This window comes from Centroberyx affinis, unplaced genomic scaffold, assembly GCF_046629955.1.
Source record: "Centroberyx affinis isolate AG114_WGS23_722 - 3 ecotype Tasmania unplaced genomic scaffold, CSIRO-AGI_Caff_v1 ptg002048l_1, whole genome shotgun sequence".
NCBI lineage: Eukaryota > Metazoa > Chordata > Actinopteri > Beryciformes > Berycidae > Centroberyx > Centroberyx affinis.
This window is the reverse complement of record NW_027280383.1, coordinates 117,962-137,684: the sequence shown is the minus strand read 5'-3', so window position 1 is coordinate 137,684 and position 19,723 is coordinate 117,962. Positions and strand designations below refer to the sequence as shown.

The 19,723-nt window shown below is 44.8% G+C and overlaps 1 protein-coding gene across 1 annotated transcript in view; it reads left to right on the top strand.

Annotated features, from left to right (window-relative positions):
* The window catches only part of aatkb (apoptosis-associated tyrosine kinase b), a 31,022-nt gene extending 13,316 nt beyond the window's left edge, over positions 1–17,706 (top strand). The window contains exons 4-14 of the mRNA XM_071531166.1: positions 2,913–2,992; positions 3,899–4,017; positions 4,576–4,663; positions 6,532–6,665; positions 7,274–7,358; positions 7,755–7,876; positions 8,938–9,087; positions 9,666–13,245; positions 13,449–13,578; positions 13,741–13,947; positions 15,336–17,706. Coding sequence (XP_071387267.1) covers positions 2,913–2,992; positions 3,899–4,017; positions 4,576–4,663; positions 6,532–6,665; positions 7,274–7,358; positions 7,755–7,876; positions 8,938–9,087; positions 9,666–13,245; positions 13,449–13,578; positions 13,741–13,947; positions 15,336–15,364 — 4,724 coding nt within the window. The 3' untranslated portion in view covers positions 15,365–17,706. The remainder of the gene's footprint in view (positions 1–2,912; positions 2,993–3,898; positions 4,018–4,575; positions 4,664–6,531; positions 6,666–7,273; positions 7,359–7,754; positions 7,877–8,937; positions 9,088–9,665; positions 13,246–13,448; positions 13,579–13,740; positions 13,948–15,335) is intronic.
* The last annotated feature ends 2,017 nt before the right edge of the window (positions 17,707–19,723 follow it).

Below are 19,723 nucleotides of genomic sequence, written 5' to 3'. Positions count from 1 at the left end.
CGCTTTGTAATTTATGTCTTTACTCCTTTCGCCGTAAAAAGTGATGCAAACCTTGCAACAGCTTTGCAAATGTGCCAGAGCGTTCCAAATGCGAGTATTTTTCAAGGGTGTGCGAGTAATGTAAGAGCGAGGAAGGCTGTGTTTGGCCCGAGCCAGAGTCTGTCCCCAGAGTAGGTGACCAACGCCCTAACACTGGCCTTGGTTGGCTGGGCCTCCACCTATCCCACAGTCCCTGCTAGCCTGAGCTCCAGTGTTGGGTCCCTACAGGATGAACTCTGTGCTCTTCAACTCTCTCTCTTACTCTCTCTCACCCCGACTCTCTCCCACAAACATCTGCCTGTTGCATAATAATGTCCAGGCGGCCAGCCTACACTACTGCTCCTTGGTATGTGAGGCATGCGAGAGCACCAAACCCCGATGAGAATATCCCTCTTTCACCCGGTCGCTTTCTCCCTCTCTATGTGGTTCTGTGTGACAATGGTCGCTGTTTTGTGTTGATGCATATGGGGCCGATAGCAGTAGATTCAGCCTGAAACTTATGATATCGGAGTGTGGTTGGACTTAATAGGTCATGCCCACTCAGTTCGCCCGGCGGTCGGTCTGCCCCAACCATACGCTGCACTATAAGCATCAAAGCAAACAGAAGTGGATGCGAAAGTTTGTTTGAGACTATATGGCCCTAAGGTTTGACCCGTACTAGTCAGATAAGCAGTGGATCCAGTTGCAGTGTGAAAAAGGGCCATACTGCTAAGTGTTAAAAAAAAGCTTAACATATGCTTCCTCTTCAGTGAATAATAGAAACCATATGGTATTGCAGTAGTGACAGAGGTCAGGAGTCTGTTGCTGCACCCTTCAGGAGGGCCTCACCCAGTGACATCACCAGAGGAACTCAAATGATTTACACTAAAGTGGGAGAAATCGATCTATTGTTCTATCTATACTTTGCTTATAACTCTCCATATACCTTTCTCATTAGCTTTCTCATGTTTGACGGCTGCTATTCGCTGCCATTTTGTCAGGGCTTTGTCTTCTTTCCCTCCCAACCTTTTCAACCTCGGATGATTCCTGAGAGGTGAGGTAGATGGGAGCTGAAGTAGTTAGGACATGTGAGTAAGTCTCGTTGCCTTCAGCCAACATCCCCCCCCCCCTCTTTCCCCCTGCTGTGAACTGGGGTTATTGATGGGAGAATGGAGTATGTGGATAGGTGGAGCCCCTAATGAGACACCCATACTGTAAGAGCTTGGCTCGGCCCGCCGCTAGGTCCCCAAGACCCACCCTGATGCAGCTGCTCTGTGCTGCAGGCTAAGAGTAATGGATTCACACCCACTCATATCACTCGCGGAGATGTGTGAACAGCTACACACACACACACACACATATATATAAGCAAAAAGAAGTACAGCCCTCTCACACATCGCCTCTCACCCAGAAAACATATTCCCAATACTTCTAACAAACACAATTGCACTTTCACAAATTTGCTGAACAAAGTAACTCTGTCAATTATGGCGGCCTCTAAATCCTCTGCATGCCACCATTTCATATTGAGTTACGCGACCATGGGTAAACAATTGAATTTGGAGGATTGTCCAAGGGCAGCACTGTAGCTCAGCACCTCACCAGAGACTGGACCGGATGCGCTGGACTGGAAGAGGATAATGGGAATTCCATTTGGCTCTGAGTGATTTAGCCGCTGTGTCTCACTAAAGACTTCCTGCCTACCAGCCATTTAGCTAGACACATTCTTCAGATAGATGCTCAACAGCACTGGCTTAGGGACGGCCAGACAGTCTGCTGTCAAATGGAAATTGAGTTAGTGTACTGGCTGTAAAGAGATCCCAGAACTTACTACAGTAGTCAGGGTATTTTCAGTTTCTCACATTGGGAATTTGAAAAAACAATTCAAAGGAAAGCAAATAAATCCAAACACTGGAATACACTTTGAGGCAATTAAGTTAAGTTGTTTTCATCCCCAAGGCCGAGGGAAAAAACATAATGGCGTAGGTAGGAACCATTGTTTGCCGCTGTTATTGCCACAACTCAACTCACTCCTATGTCATGGAGCTTTGGATAATAGCCCCAGTGTGTGTGTACTAACTGGTCCTAACTGGTGCCATGCAGCCCTAGCAGCCAGACAATGGCTGTGATTCTGCTTAGGGTCCGGAGAGTGTGCGTGAGCGGGCCTAAGGAATGACTCGTCTGGGGAAGGAGACATGGGTGTCCAATATGGCCTCCACACAGTGACTGGACTGTGTGGCCGTCTGGAGGGGGGCGGCGAACGCCACAAAGCGCTGTCTGTCTCGCCTCGACGCCTAGAATGTAAGTGTCATCGTGGGGGAGAGAGACACACAGAGAGAGAAAGAAAGAGAGAGAGAGAGAGAGAGAAAGCAAGGGATAGGTGGGGAGAGAGAGAGAGATGGAGGGGAGCGAGAGAAGGAAGGGCAGAGGGGCAATGTTGCCGTCAGCGCCGTCTCGTTTGGCTGAGCCGGGACGGAGAGAGCGGGGCGGCCGGGCGTGTTCGGCAGGCGGGACAGGCGCAGGTCATCAGCGGACCCTGACAGTGATATGCACTGGGGAGCCGGAGGACGGAGCCGGACAGACAGATCGGTGCCAGAGTCGGCTTAATATAGAATGAGACTTCAGAGCGGGGTTCGTTCTGTTTAGTTTGGGACCATGGGTAATGTCCATTGGCATGTAAGGATATCTAATTTGGGGCAGGATGAATGTCAAGCGAATGGACCCGGGACGGATTCTATAGGTGTTGCTTAAGAACTTGGATGTGGTGCGTTTTGCCGTGTTACTGTTTCTAAAAAATGGAACACAACAGTAAGACATCATTCTGCGGCTGATACTCACTCCAACATGACAGCCTGTGACACTAACACCCTTTTCTCTCGCTCCCTTTCCTCCAGTGCAACTCCTGAAATCGACCGACCTCGGCCGCCACAGTCTTCTCTACCTGAAGGAGATCGGCAATGGCTGGTTCGGGAAGGTGAGCCCACTTTTGACACCTCACTCTCCTCAACTAGTATTCCTGTCGGTGGGCTTACACTTGCTCACTGATGTGCCTGCTGCTGCATGTAGTATGCAAAGTAGATGAAATATGGCGTCAGTGAGGCTCAAGTCACGGCTGTTAGTCTTCGCTGTGATCCCAGGCGCGTTTAGAATGGAGCTGGTTAAAATGGCCGACATGCTGCATTACCTGTAATGTGTATGTGTGTGTGTGTGTGGTGTGTGTGTGTGTGTGTGTCAGTGTAATGCCGGCCTGATCCTCGCGCCTTTGATGTCGGCTTCTCCCAGGAGTGATAGACCTCTCCGGAAAGCCCTAGGGAAAAACTGTACGCTGCTGCAATTTTCAAAGCAGCAGTCTGCCACTGCAGGCCTCATATTGTGCGGGCTGCGCTGTGTGTGCTGTGGTATCTCGCTGTTTCACCCAGATAACATATTGTTGTCGTTCTCTCTCGTTCTCTCTCCCCCCCCCCTCTCTGTTTCTTTGTCTGTTTCCCCCCCCCCCCTCCCTCTCAAACTCATACACTCATGAACACACACGCCCTTTCCACTCTTGTGTACCTTGACTGGGTATGTCCATCTGTGTGTGTGTGTGTGTGTTTTTTGTCTGTAACTGCATGCATTGCTTTGTGTGCTGTCTTAACATTTGTCTCTTTGTTTTCTTCACTGAACTGCTGCATGTCCGCATTATGTCTGTCGCCTTTTCTGTTTTTCTTTGCGTACAAACGTTTCCTCTGAATGTGCGGTTGTGTGTGCACTCCCCCCACGCCATAAATGTCCATGTCTATGTACCCCGCTCTATGCTCATGCACATGTGTTTGTGTGTGCGTGTCAATGTCTGTTTGTCTGTCTTCCCTGTGCGTATATGTCTCTGTTGGTGCTGTTGCAGGTGTTGCTGGGGGAGGTGAACGCGGGTCTCAATACCACCCAAGTGGTGGTCAAGGAACTGAAAGCCAGCGCCAGCGTCCAGGACCAGATGCACTTCCTGGAGGAGGCGCAGCCTTACCGGTAAACATGCCCCTCACGTCGCCCTGCAAAAAACCCTGTGTTTCTGACTGGATTTCTCTCTCTCTCTCTCTTTCTCTCATGCTGTTGTCTTCACCTCTTTCATCTTCTCTGTCTGCTATATCCTCTACCCTTCCTCTCTCTCTTTCATCCTTGCATTGTCACCCAGCCGTTTTCAACTTTTTAACAAAACAGTGATAATGTCCTTTCAGTACTCTTACTCTCAAACTCTGTCAAATTATCATTTTCTAGTCTAAATTGCATTTTTGCATTATTCAGCAATGTCAGCAATACTGCAACTGGATAAATCTTTCAGTTTTAACACCCTAATGGCCTAATGTCAGTAAAATTATTGAAATCAGTGTATATTGATGAGGTATACTTAAGTAACTGTACAAATTTTCACAATTGTGGTGTGTGTGTGTCTAGGTGTTTGTGTGGTTTATACTGTATATGTCAAGACTCACTTTTTACCTTTTGCTCTGCTATGCTCTTGTGCTCCCCTGCCCCCCTCCTCCCATTCCCTTTACACCCCCCTCCACCCCCCATGCTGGTCTCCAGTGCCCTGCAGCACCCTGCGCTACTGCAGTGTTTGGCCCAATGCACTGAGGTCACTCCCTACCTGCTGGTGATGGAGTTTTGTCCACTGGTGGGTAATGCTAAGCCACAAGCCAGGGTTGGGAAAAAAAGGAATTACATGTAATGGGATTACTTTAAAGTTCTGAAGTTAATACCCACTCAGCACCAATGCTGGGTAAACTTTACCTTTGGTGGGTAAATGTGTATCTGCCTTGCACTTAAAGAGAAACAATATATTAAAAATGAGACATTTTAAAGGTTTTAACAATTCAGTCTCTTTGCTGTAAATGTACTTTCACTGCTTTATTTCAGTGTTTTTTTTATATTTCACCTTACCTTATTTGGCTCATAAAATGCATTGAAAACATCTATGTAATAGCCTACATAGTTTCTGTTAATTATTTTGGCCAATAAAAACATTCTTGGCAGCTTCTGTAAATATTTGGCAGGCAAGCCCAAAGGTAGCAGTAAATCACACTATGTTTGTACCAGTCACAACTGCGGGATAAAATCTACCATCAGCTGCCATCAGGCTACAGGCTTGATTACTTCATTTGATTTAACTCAGATATTTGTGGTGACAGTGAAGTAATCAAAGAACTGAGACTGGCTTCCTGCCACCTTGCATCTCCTAAATCACCTCTTGATTCACTCCACTGTGTTAAATGAAGTAGGTTGGTTGTAGCTGACCCCAATATATTTTGTTTGCAGTAACATTCACAATCAGGCCACAACGTATCACACTAAGTGTTGATTTCACAATGCTGATTTATACAGCATATATGTGATGGCACGGGGGTGTGGAGGACAAGCAGTATTTCAACTCTGATGATTCTCATATTCTTTGACTACTTGACTGTCATCACGCATGAAATTGTTAAATAACATGCGATAATCCTGCTGGCAACCAGACAGCAGTGGATGTTATGATCCAGTAAACCTCATTGAGTGACTCATTTATCATTTGTAGAGAATTAGTGTAATTAGTCTTAATCTGATTTACATATGTGCCGAGAAAGAGGTGTGGAGGACTAAGAATCTGCCAAGGAGTCCAGTTTTTAGCTGCAACCAGCAGCTACTATAAGTCACTCTGTCAGTCAGTCGGTTGGGTTGGTCTGTGAAAAACACAGCAGGGATCCTTCTAATCCCCTGACAAGTGATTCAACCAGAGTTTGACTCTTGAACCCAGCAAGCAGAATGTTTACATTATGCTGTTTGACATGGTTAATTTAAAAGACAGCATTTGTCCATAGACACTAAGAAACAAGTTATGCCCCACACCGAAATTCAACTTTTAGTTTGATAACATTGATTGATGTTGCACAGTCAGTAGGCCTAAACAACAGATCACTGATTATAACTATTCATGAACATTATTAGTGACTGCACAATTTAAACAATTATAGGCCTAGTTTAGGCTACCAATTGTCACAACGCCCCCAATAAAGTAATCTAATGCGACCAATCTGGTCGCAGTTTATCACAAATTACATGTTTGTTACAAAGTTTGGCAGTGTGCTGGGTTGAGGGTGTTTAGAGGGTGTTTCCAAGGAAGGAAAGTCACATTTCCAACAAGACTGTTGTGCAACAAGTTTGTCTCTTGACTACCTCTTAATCATGACTACCACGTTCCCTCAGGTCCCCCTCAAGTCTGGTCTCTCCAGTAGTCCAACTATTGTTGCAATAGAGTTTCTGAGCGTTTAAGGACAATACTGCCCCCCAGTGGTCAGATGATGTAATATGCAGAAGAAATTGTTTGCTAAGTAACAGTGCAAACATTATAGGTATGGACACTCATACAGTAAAATTAAAATGGATCTATTCTAGCTCTGTGGGCTACACATTGTGTGCACTGTCCTGACCTTTGGCTCAGTGTGTGTCATTTTATTTTTTTTTCTATTCTTGTTCTGACCTCTCTCCTCTGTTTGCTGTGTCCAGGGGGATGTGAAGGCTTACCTACGAAGCTGCAGGACTGCTGACACCATGACCCCAGAGCCCTTGATTCTGCAGCGGATGGCCTGTGACATCGCATCAGGACTCTTACACCTGCACAAACACAACTTCACACACAGGTACAAAAACGCAACCTCACACAAACCAGTGCAACAGCAGTTTCTGTTATTAAATATTGCACATGTCAGAATTAAATGTCATTTTTGAGCCCTTTCATAGACACAATGCTTAGTGTGTTAACCACAGAACCACCCAGCATCCTGCAGCTGTGATGTGGGCAGGATCTGCCTTTTTTGCTTCCCGGTTGCTTCCTGGAACAATATCCTGGTGCTGCCTGAGTGCTCCTTATAGACTCCAGCATCAGTGATTTTGTTGCAGGGGGTGACCACTCCTCTCCAGAGCAACTTTAACCTCCTCTTGGTCTGCAGTATCCTTTGCAGAGACAGTGGTAGCCTGGGTGGTGGGTCGCCCGCCTCTTACCTGCCACGTCATTTGTCTCGATATGAGCAGCGTCGATATGTGTTTTCAGAGATAGCAGTGTTGAACAATGGCAGCTCTTGTAAGACTAATGATTGCGGCTCACTGTCGGTCAATGTCGTTTGCATGGAGTGAATTCCAAATACCACAGTGCCTCGAGAAATATGAGCCTGCCTCTGTGCACTAGTCTTACTTAGTATGGTTATAAATAATGAAATGTAACAGCTGTTCCCACCCTTCCCTCCACCAGTGACTTGGCTCTGAGGAACTGCTTGTTGACTGCTGATGTCTCAGTGAAGATAGGGGATTATGGCCTGTCCCACACCAAGTACAAGGTAGATCTATTCAGGAGACACACACACTGAAAACTTTTTTTTTCCCAACTTGAAATTAACCTTATTGTTGTGTCAGCACATACTTTTACTTATTCAGATAATTTGGATGAATTGGAAAAAAAAATAGAAAAAAAGAATAGAGTAGACTAGAATTTACTTTACCCAAATATATGTATATATATATATTTTTTTTAAATTTCACAACCTAACTACCAGAATAGTAAGATAAATTAGTTTGGAATTATGAAAAAGTATGTTTTTTTGAGTCAGAATAAAATGCTAAAATGCTTGAGATGGATTTTTACTGTGTTACTGATATCGAATAAAAACCATATCCAAAGCTTTATAATTCTCTTTCTTCCTCCCTTTCTATCAACATCTTGCCCCTCCCATCAGGATGACTACTATGTGACAGCAGATCAGATGTTCGTGCCGCTGCGTTGGATCGCTCCAGAACTGGTGGATGAAGTACATAGCAACCTGCTGGTGGCTGACCAGAACCAACAGAGCAATATTTGGTAGGATAAACATACACACACACACACACACACACACACACACACACACACACAGGCATGCACACTCACTTATCCATGCAACTTTTCAACACATCCTTGTGTCTAGTTTAGGACAAGCAGGGATGGAGTGCTGGAAAACCCACCTAAACTCAGTTTACCCACCTTTTTATTTGCAAATACAGTTTAGCCACCTTTTAAGGCTGACATACATCTTTATGGCATAAATTCATAGTATACAACATAGTTTCACACAGACATAAGTTATGAAAGGATGGGGACTTTTAAGGAAAGAAAAATACTTTTCTGGAAATATATGAAAATATATAAATATGACAATATAATTTTCATTGTTAACATACTATAAGATTTATATGTTAACAAATACAATTTGACCATGCTGTGTCAAAAGGTGTTATTAACAGGTAAGGTAATGTATATGAGTTGTGCCCAATGAAAAAAAACAATTATCATCCAGAAGGATCCTATAAAAATATCACAGCAACACTACAACTCCTTATAGAAATATTATAGTGATACCTCAGGACATTCTGATTCTCAACCTTTTTCATATCATGGACCCCTAATTTAGTCCACATTAGAGTCACAGACCCTCATTTGATGAGATTTTGTCTCTCGGACCCAAATCTGAGAATATTTTTATTGTTAGATATGATTTTGTCCAGAATTCCATGACTGTCAGTATTGTAGGTAGAGAGATAACAGTGAAACTATGATCAAAACAGTCATTCTTCTACATTATCTAATGGTGTTAACTTCTTGTAAATGAAATAATGGTGAAGTTTAACGACTCAACAATTTGCTGTGGACCCCCTGGAACCCCCTCAAGGACCCCTGGTGGTCCCCGGACCCCACGTTGAGAACCACTGCCTTATGAGATAAAAAACTCCAAGTCCAATAAGGTCACTATAAATGAGTACCACAGCCACACTGTAAATCCCTTACAGTGATTTGTTATTAGGGCTGAATGACACATCCTTTTTAAATTACCTTGTTCAGATTAGTGTTTTATGTTTCGTCCTCTCAATGTCCATGCTGTCCAGGTCTCTGGGTGTGACTATCTGGGAGCTGTTTGAGCTGGGGAACCAGCCCTACAGACACTACTCTGACAGACAAGTACTGACCTACGCTGTGAGGGAGCAGCAGCTCCGGCTGCCCAAGCCCCTGCTCAAAGTACCCCTAGCGGAGCGCTGGTGAGACACACACACACACACACACACACACACACACACACACACACACACACACACAAACATTTAGAAACATCTTCAGAACCATAAACAGTCCTTCGGGGGTAGAGGTGATACCAAGGGCAAACACAGAAAAACGCAATATTCACACAAGCACTCTTATTCTTCTTTCTCATTACAAATGGTAATCCAGGGCTCTAGCACTCCTGTGCCTTCCATCATCATGCTCTTTCCTCCTAGACGGTTGAGACAACCACCACCCCTGAGTCCAATATTAATGATGTGATGGTGTATGCAAGACCAAATGGGTCCGCCCTACCCCGGGAGATGGGAAATACAATTAAAACCCATCTCTCCCAGGATGAGTGGATTCTCATTTCCTCTACAGATTCTAATAAATATGCAAATCCTGCTGGTTTTCCATTTCCTGTTTTGGTGCCGTTTTTTTCCTCTGAGCCCTTTTGTTGCACCTTGTAACAACTTGCAGGTTTATTGTGTCTGGTGTATTTGACTTTCTGTCTTTCTGTGTGTGTGTGTGTGTGTGTGTGTGTGTGTGTGTGTGTGTGTGTGTGGGTCCGTAGGTATGAGGTGATGCAGTTCTGCTGGCTCCAGCCTGATCAGAGGCCCAATGCAGAAGAAGTCCACTTACTGCTCAGCTACCTGTGTGCTAAGGGAGCCAGCGAGGCTGAGGAGGACTTCGAAAGGCGCTGGAACTCCCTGCGTCCCAACGCTGGACACAACGGCCATCGTCCCTCCTCCGCCATGCCACTAGACCACCACTCATCGACCTCCTCCTCCTTCCCTCTCCTCGAGCAGTTCTCAACCGGTGATGGCTACCACTCAGAATCCGGGGATGACATACTGACCATCACCGAGACCAGCCACGGCCTGAACTTTGAGTACAAGTGGGAGCAAGCAAGGGCAGAGCAGCCTTACAGAGCCTCGGCCTCCTCTGGTACCTTGGGTCAGGTCAATCACCATTGCCAGGATGCGTTTTACCCACCAGGGGGCATAGTGGGAGGCTGCCCCATGGAGGGCCTCAGTCTGGGGGTCTCTCCTTCTTACTACCAACCCAAACAGCTCCACGCTCCAGGGGTGGTTCCTGTCCTTAGTGCCCATAGCCCCTCAGTAAGCAGTGAATACTACATCCGAATCGAGGAGCCAGTAGACTGTAACATTGACCTGGACTATACCATGTGCTCCTACAGCCCAGACTACCAGGGCAGCAGCGGAAGTTTCCTGACTGGAAGTGCTGACTCGGGGGAGTGCATGGCCTGCCCGTCACAGGCTAAGAACCTGGGCTCCTATTGGTCAGCGGACATCCATAAATCAGACTTGTACGACTCGCACGACTCAAGCCCTGCAATCTCCCTGACGATGGAGCCTCTTTTGGGGCAGATATCGGACAGCAGCCCCCTGAGACCCTGGGAGTCCGGTCACTATGTGTCCTATAAGGATCGAGACGGGGGTTACTACTATGAACACTCGCCCCCTATGGGCATAGAGCACCACTACCTGATAGGAGGGGAGCCCCCTTGTGAGCCCCATCAGGAAAGCTGGGGGTCACGGAGCCTGCGTCAGGCCCTGGGAGAGTTGGAGAACCCGCTGGGCATATCTCCCTCTGTCAACAGCCCGCCTCAACAAGCCTACAGAGACCCATACCTGGACACCAGCCAGAGCTCCATCATAGGGAAGAACGTAACTGGGGGCTACTACGACATGATGGGCTCCCTGAGGAAGACCATGCCCAGCCATGCCAGGCACAACAGTCACTCTGTCAGCATCAACATAGAGACAGAGGGAGCGCTCTTCATTGGACACAGAGACAGTGATTCAGAGGAGGAAGAGGAGGAGGACATATTTATTGAGAGGCACAGCTGCAACACATGGCCCTCAAAACACAGCCACAGCAGTCTGGGCCACCACAGACGAGCGAGCCATAGCTGCAGACAGGATGCTTATGTAGATTTCCACTACACAATGCCCAGTACAGACATTGAAGATACCTGGCCAGAGGAACACAGCCTGGCCTTCCACTCTCTGCCCAAACCCATTGACTACCTTGAGCCCCACCAGGCCAAAGACAACAGCACCTGCCTTAGTTTGAGTAAACACCACACAATGGTTCCCTCGGACAACTGCAATGCCTACGTCTACCTGTGCCATGAGGGGGAGACTCAGGTGTCGGTGCCTGGGGAGTGCTGCCACTCACACTTTGTCGACCCCCTCACTGGCTTGCTGGTGAGAAACTACAGCCACAACAACTACGTCAGAGATAAGGTCATTGACATCCCAAGAAATGAAGAGTCGGTCAATCTATCACCTGCTCCAGGGGGTCCCATTGTAGCCAAACCTGCCTTGATAAAGACTGATACACCCATCCTAGGCAGCGCAGAGCAGTATGTTGACCTTACGATTGACGATACCCCATGCAAAGAGAAGAAGGAAGATCTCATCAAGGAAAATCTAATCATGCAAAACCTGATAGAGCCTAAACTAGAAGAGGTGATACTGACAATGACTAAAAGCACTCCACCCCCCACAGACAATATGCATGTGATGGTGGCCCTCACAGAGCCGGAGTCAGAGTTGAGTCATACTGTGGACAGCGGCGTGGACCGAGGCTGCTCCAGCGTCAGCCTAGCTGACATCCTCGACTGCAGCGATGATGATGAGGATGATGACATCACAGATGACATCACTGATGTTACCTCAGGAATCTTTGCTGATGAGTCCAGTGAGCTGAATGCCTCTCCTGCCTTTAAGTCCCTGCAGAAGCAGGTAGGAACCCCTGATTCCATGGACTCCATGGATCTACCATCTGCGGCCGGGTCTTGCGAAGGTTTCAGCCCTGCATCCTCCCACCCTTCCAGTTCACCTAAAGCCATGGACAGTGGCTATGACACAGAAAACAACGAAAGCCCTGAGTTTGTCCCCAAGGAGCCTCATGAGCCCCGTGACCAAACCGTGGGGAAGCCTACCCTCGATACTAGCCTGGAGGAGGAGGAGGAGGTGGAGGAGGTGGAGGAGCAAGAGGTGGAGGCTGAGGCAGTGCCCAAAGAGAATGAACCATCACTGGGTGAAGATTTGGCTGTAGCAGACTCACAGACCGGAGACCATGTTCTTTTACCGCTCAGCGATAAGAACCCATACAGAGACTCTGCCTACTTCTCGGACTATGAGAATGAGAGGTTGTCCAGGGATGAAGGGGACGAACAGCCTGAGAAAGCAACAGATGAGGAAAATGTTGGCGAGGAACAGTGCGTGACAGAAAAGAAGGGTGAGAAAAGGAAGAAGGAAGAGGAGGACGATGAAGAGGACAGTGAAGCTCTTCTCGAGGAGAACAAAGACATTGAACTTGAAATGAAACACATGCCTACTGCAGTAACAGCGTCCTCATCCCCTCCACCAGAGATGGAGGCACACCTTACAGAGGATTGTGGCCAGGATGAGGGACTGGAACTGGCTGTGGAGCCCTGTGACTCTGCCTCCACAGCTGACGTGGGGTTGGACGAATGGCCATCCCAGGAAGAGAGCTCATCCCTGGGAGACTGGGCCGCAGAGGTGGTGGGGGCCATGGAGGAAGCTCTTGGTGCTCTGAATGGAGATTGTACCTCTGGAGTGAAGGCAGAGGAGGAGGAAGCGGAGGACATGAAAGACTCCACTCAAGCTTTAGACACAACAGAAGAGCCAGCGATCAAGACAATTCAAAGCAGGTCATCGGGGGTATCTGGTGAGATTTCACCCACCTTACCGAAAGATGAGGTGGCCTTGCAACACACAGCAAACACCAGACGGTTTTCATCCTCCTCTCCTCCACCTCCCTCCACCCCTCCACCTCCCCTCCCCGCGATGGAGGGCCGGGTGTCTCCCGCCGACGGGGAGGAGGCGGACGAGGAGGACGGTGACTCGGATGACAGCGAAGAATCGGATGAGGAGCTACGGACCTACAGCGTGCAGGAACAGAGCGGAGGCGAGGAGAGCGAGGACGAGTGCCACCCGGTGCCCATCGTGGTGAGTGACAACAGTGACGCCCACAACCTGCGCAGCCTCCTCAAGATGCCCACCCTGCTTACATCAGAGAGCCTGGAGGACGAGCTGGACCGCAAGAAGAAGGTGGTGTCCTTCTTCGATGATGTCACCGTCTATCTGTTCGATCAAGTGAGTGGCAAAGAGAGATTATCCTCATATAGACTTTTTATGCAAGGCCCAGGCATTGCCAAAACTGAGAATGGTTTCACATAATTTCATCTGATTCACCTTCCAGGTTTGATAAGTCTTCACACTTATCTTTCTCCAATTAAAACTCTAACAAAATAATAATCTAATAACCGCTATGCTTTTCTCAACTTTACTGCCACTAGGAAAGCCCTACTAAAGAGCTGGCTGAGCATGGCTTCCCTTCAGGAGCAGAGGGTCAAAGTTCACGGAGCAAACCCCAAGAAAGGGTTAATGCCTCAGATGACTCCTCAGATGGGAACATCTCAGAGGAGAGTAAGTACAGAACTAAACTGTGCTGAATAAATAGATGTAATTGAAAGAAATGATTGGTCTAGTGGTTTTAGCATCCAGAAAACTCATGTTTTGTGAGCAAAAGATTTATCATTAGCTAAATGAGCATGAAATCCTTCTCTAATTTCTTTCCTCTTGTCTCAGGTGCAGGGTACGAGTGGGAGGACGACTTCCCCCTGCTCCCTCTGCCAACATCCAAGATGGCGTCTGACTCCCCTCCATCCCGCTCCACCCCCAAGGCCCCAGAGCCCAAACCAGCCGTGCAGTACTCCCGCTTCACCGTCTCGCCCTCCAGCGTTTCCCGTTTCTCCATCACACACGTGTCCGACTCTGATATGGACTCGGCAGGAGGTGGGTCGGCTCAGAGAGGACTGGTCTCTAAGCATGAATCGCAACTGATCTTTGCCCCCAGCAGCTATAATTAACTGTATTTTTAGGGGTGAGGTCTTAGATTTAGCTGCATTTTAACGTTTAGGTGCCTTCTTTCATAGCAAAGAGTGAAAAATGATTTTTCTCAAGTCAAGAAATAAAAAAGTGCTACTGAGTGACATCCTCTTTGTCTAGAGATAAGTAGGCTCTTTAATATAATAATATCTGCAAATATGGAATGTTTTCAATTCATACCCTTTGCACTAGAGGACATTTCTCTTACAGCTTTTTAATATTTCCTGCGGATGTTGGCTTTCAGAACATTCTGGGAAGTTACGAGTGGAAACCAGGATTGAACACATAAATTCTTGCCTTCATGTGGCCACTTAGCCTAGAGAGCCACTAACTCTCATTTCTTGTGAACTTGTTCCCTGAGAGCTTTTCGGTCTTTCCGCAGGATTCTGGCTGTTTATTTTTAAAACTAAAGTCTAGCATCAATGTTACAGCGTAGTCAACGAGTTAATGCTTTGTGTTCCGAGCTCATTCTCTTGGAGCTCTTCATTCCTCTGGATGGCGTCTCTCTAAACACAACTACTGTAGATTTATCTTTTTTTATTTTTTTTTTTATTTTTTTTTATTTATGTAGCACAAAAGAGTAGTTCAAACAAAATATCCATAATGTATACCAACATCATTAAGAGCATGTGCAAGGAAGACCAAAGAAACCCAGAGGGGCTTGTGGAGTGTCTCCCTTAATGACAATCATACATAATTACAATATAGTGTGATAAAACCCCCCAAAAAATTTAGAAAGAACAAAACAATATAAACCATTCAATAGATAAATTAATACTATTAAATAAATCGGGGGGAAAAGTGGAAAATAAGTAAAGGAATATTGAAAGAGAACGAAAAGAAAAGAAGAAAAAAACAGAGTAAAGGGATAAAGAAACAAAACAAAACAAAAAGGAAATCTTTGCAGATTTACACAACCCTAAGACTTTGTGTAACTGTGTATTCCTCTGAGCTAATGAGTCTAATGATGAGTTTGCTTGCCTGAGGTCATTTCAGTTTCCTATTAGTGTTGGATCTCAAAATACAATCATTATGCCTAGTGGGTCTTGAGCACACAACGCCTGGACCTGGACTTCTGGTTAATTGCTGATCCTTTTAAGCTGTAATTGTTGGCCATCACATATTGCCACAGAATAATATACAAGCCTATGCTATGACATGTTATACTATAGTAAGGCGTAAGGCATACTACACTATGAGATAATGTACTTTCTACACAAATTTCATATCAATAATCGGGAAGGAGGACCTCACTGAAATGTAACAGCCTGTTTGTCTTATTGTGTCTTCTGCAGGGAGCAGTGAGGACGGGGACAAGGAGTAATGGACTATGGAGATCTACTGCCACCCTGTGACAACAACTCGGCCTACTAGCATGACTTCTGATTTATTTTCGAACGTCAGGTTTTAGAAACACTCACAAGACAGTGCCTCTTACCGTCTATGGACACTTTTCAAAGCTCCTCCTCACCACAACGTAGGAGCGACCCAATCTGTTTAGAATATATAAAAGAGTATGGTAATATATACAATTTACAGAATAATAATATATATGTATGTTGTAAAGAATTTACGAAAGCAGGGGAATTCTGCATATTTTCGGAAACAAAAAGACAGAAATGGAGGAAAAGACCTTTGGAAAGCATCACAAGTTTGCCACCATATTCACCTTTCATTTATGACGGAGAGTATTCATGAGAGTATGGAACCAGCATGGCTTACAAATAGGACAGTTAATTCATTGTGCATACTGAGTGAGTGCGTACTGAGTGAAAGGGTACAACTGGACCTTTGGTTTTTCAACAAAGGATCTGTGCTTTGAACAAGACTGTACAGCTCCAGAGACTTCATACTTTTGAGGAAATTGCTTTACTTGTCATAACGAATATCAATGGGAATCCTTGAGGTATCACAAGTAATATAATGTTAATATTTGGGTCCATTCAGGAAAAAAAGGACACCTAAGCGTCAAAGAAAAAAGCAAAGGGAAGTCTTATGGCTCCTGTCTGGTTATAGTATGGCTGTCTTTGTAAAAACAGCTCATCTAACCCAGACAGTCCGTTTTGTGAATCTATAAGTGTTTTTTTTTCTATCAGGACCGCTACTGTACTGTTTTACATGAATATATATGGCTCATATGCTTTCTACCAAATTGAGTGCCAGCATCACCATCACTACCAACCAGTCTTTGCTGTACACTCTAAAACATCTAGCACAACATTGTTGCTATAGAAGATCCCTTAGCGGCTCTATCTAAGAGGTGATTTAAAATTTAACCCTTATTAAAGGTTTGACAGGTGTGTCAAGTATAGCAATGCATGGTTTCAAGTTACTATAAACAGGTATCTATCTGAAGCTATTTCTAAGGGACAAAAGGGAATTGATTTTTGCTTTTTTTTTTGAGAGTAGACAGGCATAAATGACAATGGAAAGTCCTTTTCATACTATTGAGCCAAACTGGCAGGAAGGTGAGACGTATTTGGACTAATACATATACAATCTAGTTCCCAAGGAGTGATGAGGTCCGGCACAGTAAAGTACATATCTGCACAATAGTTTGAAAAGTCTGTTAAATAGTGTTTTTGACTACAAAGAGATTAGTCCGAACCCACATGTGCTTTTGCGTGTGTAAGTCAGCACACTGTACACCCAGTATTTCTCAGCTTCTGTCCGTTTCTATCATATTTATCTGTTTGTAACAGAAACAAGAACAACTGCCTGCCCTTACTTTGCATTCTGTCACCTGCTGTATATTGGCTACACTGAGCTTGTTTGGAGCTGTTTTGTACTATGATTCCAGCATTAGAAGTTGACACATGTTGTACAAAAATCTCCTTTACAAATTTGGTTTATTTACAAAAAAGAAGAACGAGTTTGAGCTACACATCGAAACAGTAACAGAGTATCATTTTATAGCGCTTAAATGCTTGGATGAAATCACTTCTGATAAATAGGAAAAACCCGTTGAGCCTCGTAGGTTTGATTCAAGTCAACTACATTGTTCAGTGTTAGCCTAACCTGTCTGTTCAGCTGGTTGAGAGGTGATCGTTGGCTGATACCATGATCTTGAAATGTTATCACCCTTTGCTTTCTGTGTATGTGAGTGTGAGGAAGTGAAGGGGAGGCTGTTGAGTAGAGATTGGTCGGCTGCTATTCCACGGCACTCATTGTATCCCACTGCACCACCGTCGGCTCTGGAGCCTCAAAGAACCAGGGTGCCACCTTTAAAAAGCTCTCTCTGATCGACATGTAGTGTCTTCTAAGTGTTCGTTTGCCTCCGAAGGCTTTAATATTCTGTAATAGTTTAGCATAGAACCATCTAGACAGCTGTCCGTAATATTTTTGTATCTCGACAAAAAGACTTTTAAAGCGTATTGGCGTACCTGTGGAAGAGAGAGGGTAAAAAGAAGATATCTCTTATGTTTGTTGTTGCCAAAGAGATGTTGATGTGTGGCCCGGGGGCAAACGGGAACATGGTGGGTACAGTAGGTATTGTTTTTACCCCAAAATGGTGAGAGGAGGGAGACATGTGGCAGCAGCTTTGGCCTTGTACTGGTCGTGAAAACGAGCAGGAGTAGTTTTAGTTAGGGATACTGTTAGTAATATGTGCCCCCACACTGACTTGGTCACATCATTACTTTCTGTACCTTCTATCAAATATAAATAAAGTCTGTTTTACACATCTAATAAGTCTTTTGACCTTTTGTATGTGTTTTCTGTGACTAGGTTCACACGAAGAGAGAAACTGAATAGTACTCTAATATGATTCTGGCATAATTGCTTTATTTGATATAATCATGGCTGCCTCTAAATTATAGTTACATTTACATACAGTACACATGGGGATTTGATGAGAAGCAAATACAAATATAAAATCATAGAAAATACATTTGGAAAATTGTATATTCTTGTTTACATATAAGCTTACTGTATATACAGGACATATAAAGTATGGGTAAATACTTGATTCTTTATTTTCAAAATTGATTGAAAAACAGAGTGTATGTGATCACATTACATGATACAGCTAAATTGCCAGCTTTTATCTTGACTCAGCTATCACATTTGCAATAACCCATTTAGACAGACAACAGTGCCTGTTTTTTATTCCTCATCTGTCACTTGTAGGGTTTGACCGATATGGGATTTTGAAGGCTGATACAGAAAACCAATACCGATATTTTTTAAGTTGCCGATATTTTGTGCTGATATTCTATATAGGCCTATTTACAAGGTCAGTGTTTCCCCCAGAATCTTTGTCTTGTCAGGGTGGAAAATTCTCTGAAACAGCATTTGGACCATCATAGGACACTAAAAGTCTCCAATAAAAGCCACAATAATTAAATTCTTTTAGGTGGGTTAGCAGCTCCTTAAGGCAGAGTGAGGCAGGTTTCACTGCAGGTTTTACTGACACTCCTGAAGCTGTCAGATCCTCATCTACATCCTATCATCAGGGGGAAACATTGGCTATGCGATTTTTACTGAAAGGCCAATATCAGCCCAATATATCGGCAAACTGATATATCGGTCTAACCCTGATCACTCGTCCATCTCCTGCATCACAGAACTCAGTTATCTTAAAGTTATAGTAGACGATATGCAATCACACAAAGCATTTCATTGGTCGATTGTGTAATTGAATGTTTCTCTATATGAAGTGTTGCTTTAAGTACAAGATCTTAGAAATCCCTTGTTCACTACGAACAATATTAATCAAACATTAATCAAATAATGACATTTTCAGAACCAGTACAGTATTATTACAAACAACTGCTGTAGATTTGATTAAGTGCAGCGTTTTTAAGTAATATTTAGTAATAACATCAGAGTTTCTGCGAATATACAATTAATTGAAGATACAGTACTATGAGTAGTGTGCTTAATACTTGGATGCTATCATTCAGTCCAAATCTATTCCAAAGATGCTGTAGATTTCTCTGGCTAGTCAGTACATCGGTTATCTCCATGGTCTGCTGAAACGTCTCTGTAGTTGTGCTTGAGATTGTCCTGTGAAACCATCTCGGTTCAGACGAGCAACGGCCTTTTCTGTTTTCTGGGTGCGAAGGACAGTGTTGGACGTCGCACCTCCATCAGTCCTTTGCCAACCAGTCCCAACATTATAGAGGTTATAGTGCATGCCAGGTGAGAAGGCAATGCTAACAAGTGAGGCTAACAAGTGAAACACCTGAAGGGATGCGTATAGCTTACCAATGGTAAAGCCCTTTTATTGACAAGGCAGGGGCAGAGAGCTAGCTTTTCAAAGCACATGTAGTCTGGCTAGCTTCACCTCAGGCAGGCTGGAGATCTCAGAGTCTAGATGAGAAGCCAGTAATCAGTCTTAGGGTGGTGATATACTAGGCAATATTCTGGGCAACGTAAATGGGCAACACTCCCAGCAAGTGAGCCACACAGTCCAAAATCTATTCAAAAGTTTCCTGGCCACAAAATCCTCCTGTTATTATTATGTCACCCATAACTGTTACCCCAAAAAGGTTGCCCTGTGAATCCATGCCTTTACATACAATTTAATGGGAAACAATCAAGAGCAAAGCCAGATTTTGTTTACTGTTCGGCAGTGTGCTTGACATCCTAGAAGATCAAATATAAATCAAATATAGCTTTTATTTACATTATCTCATCTCATACAGTAGTTATTGTCATCGTGAATTGCTGTGGTACAGTT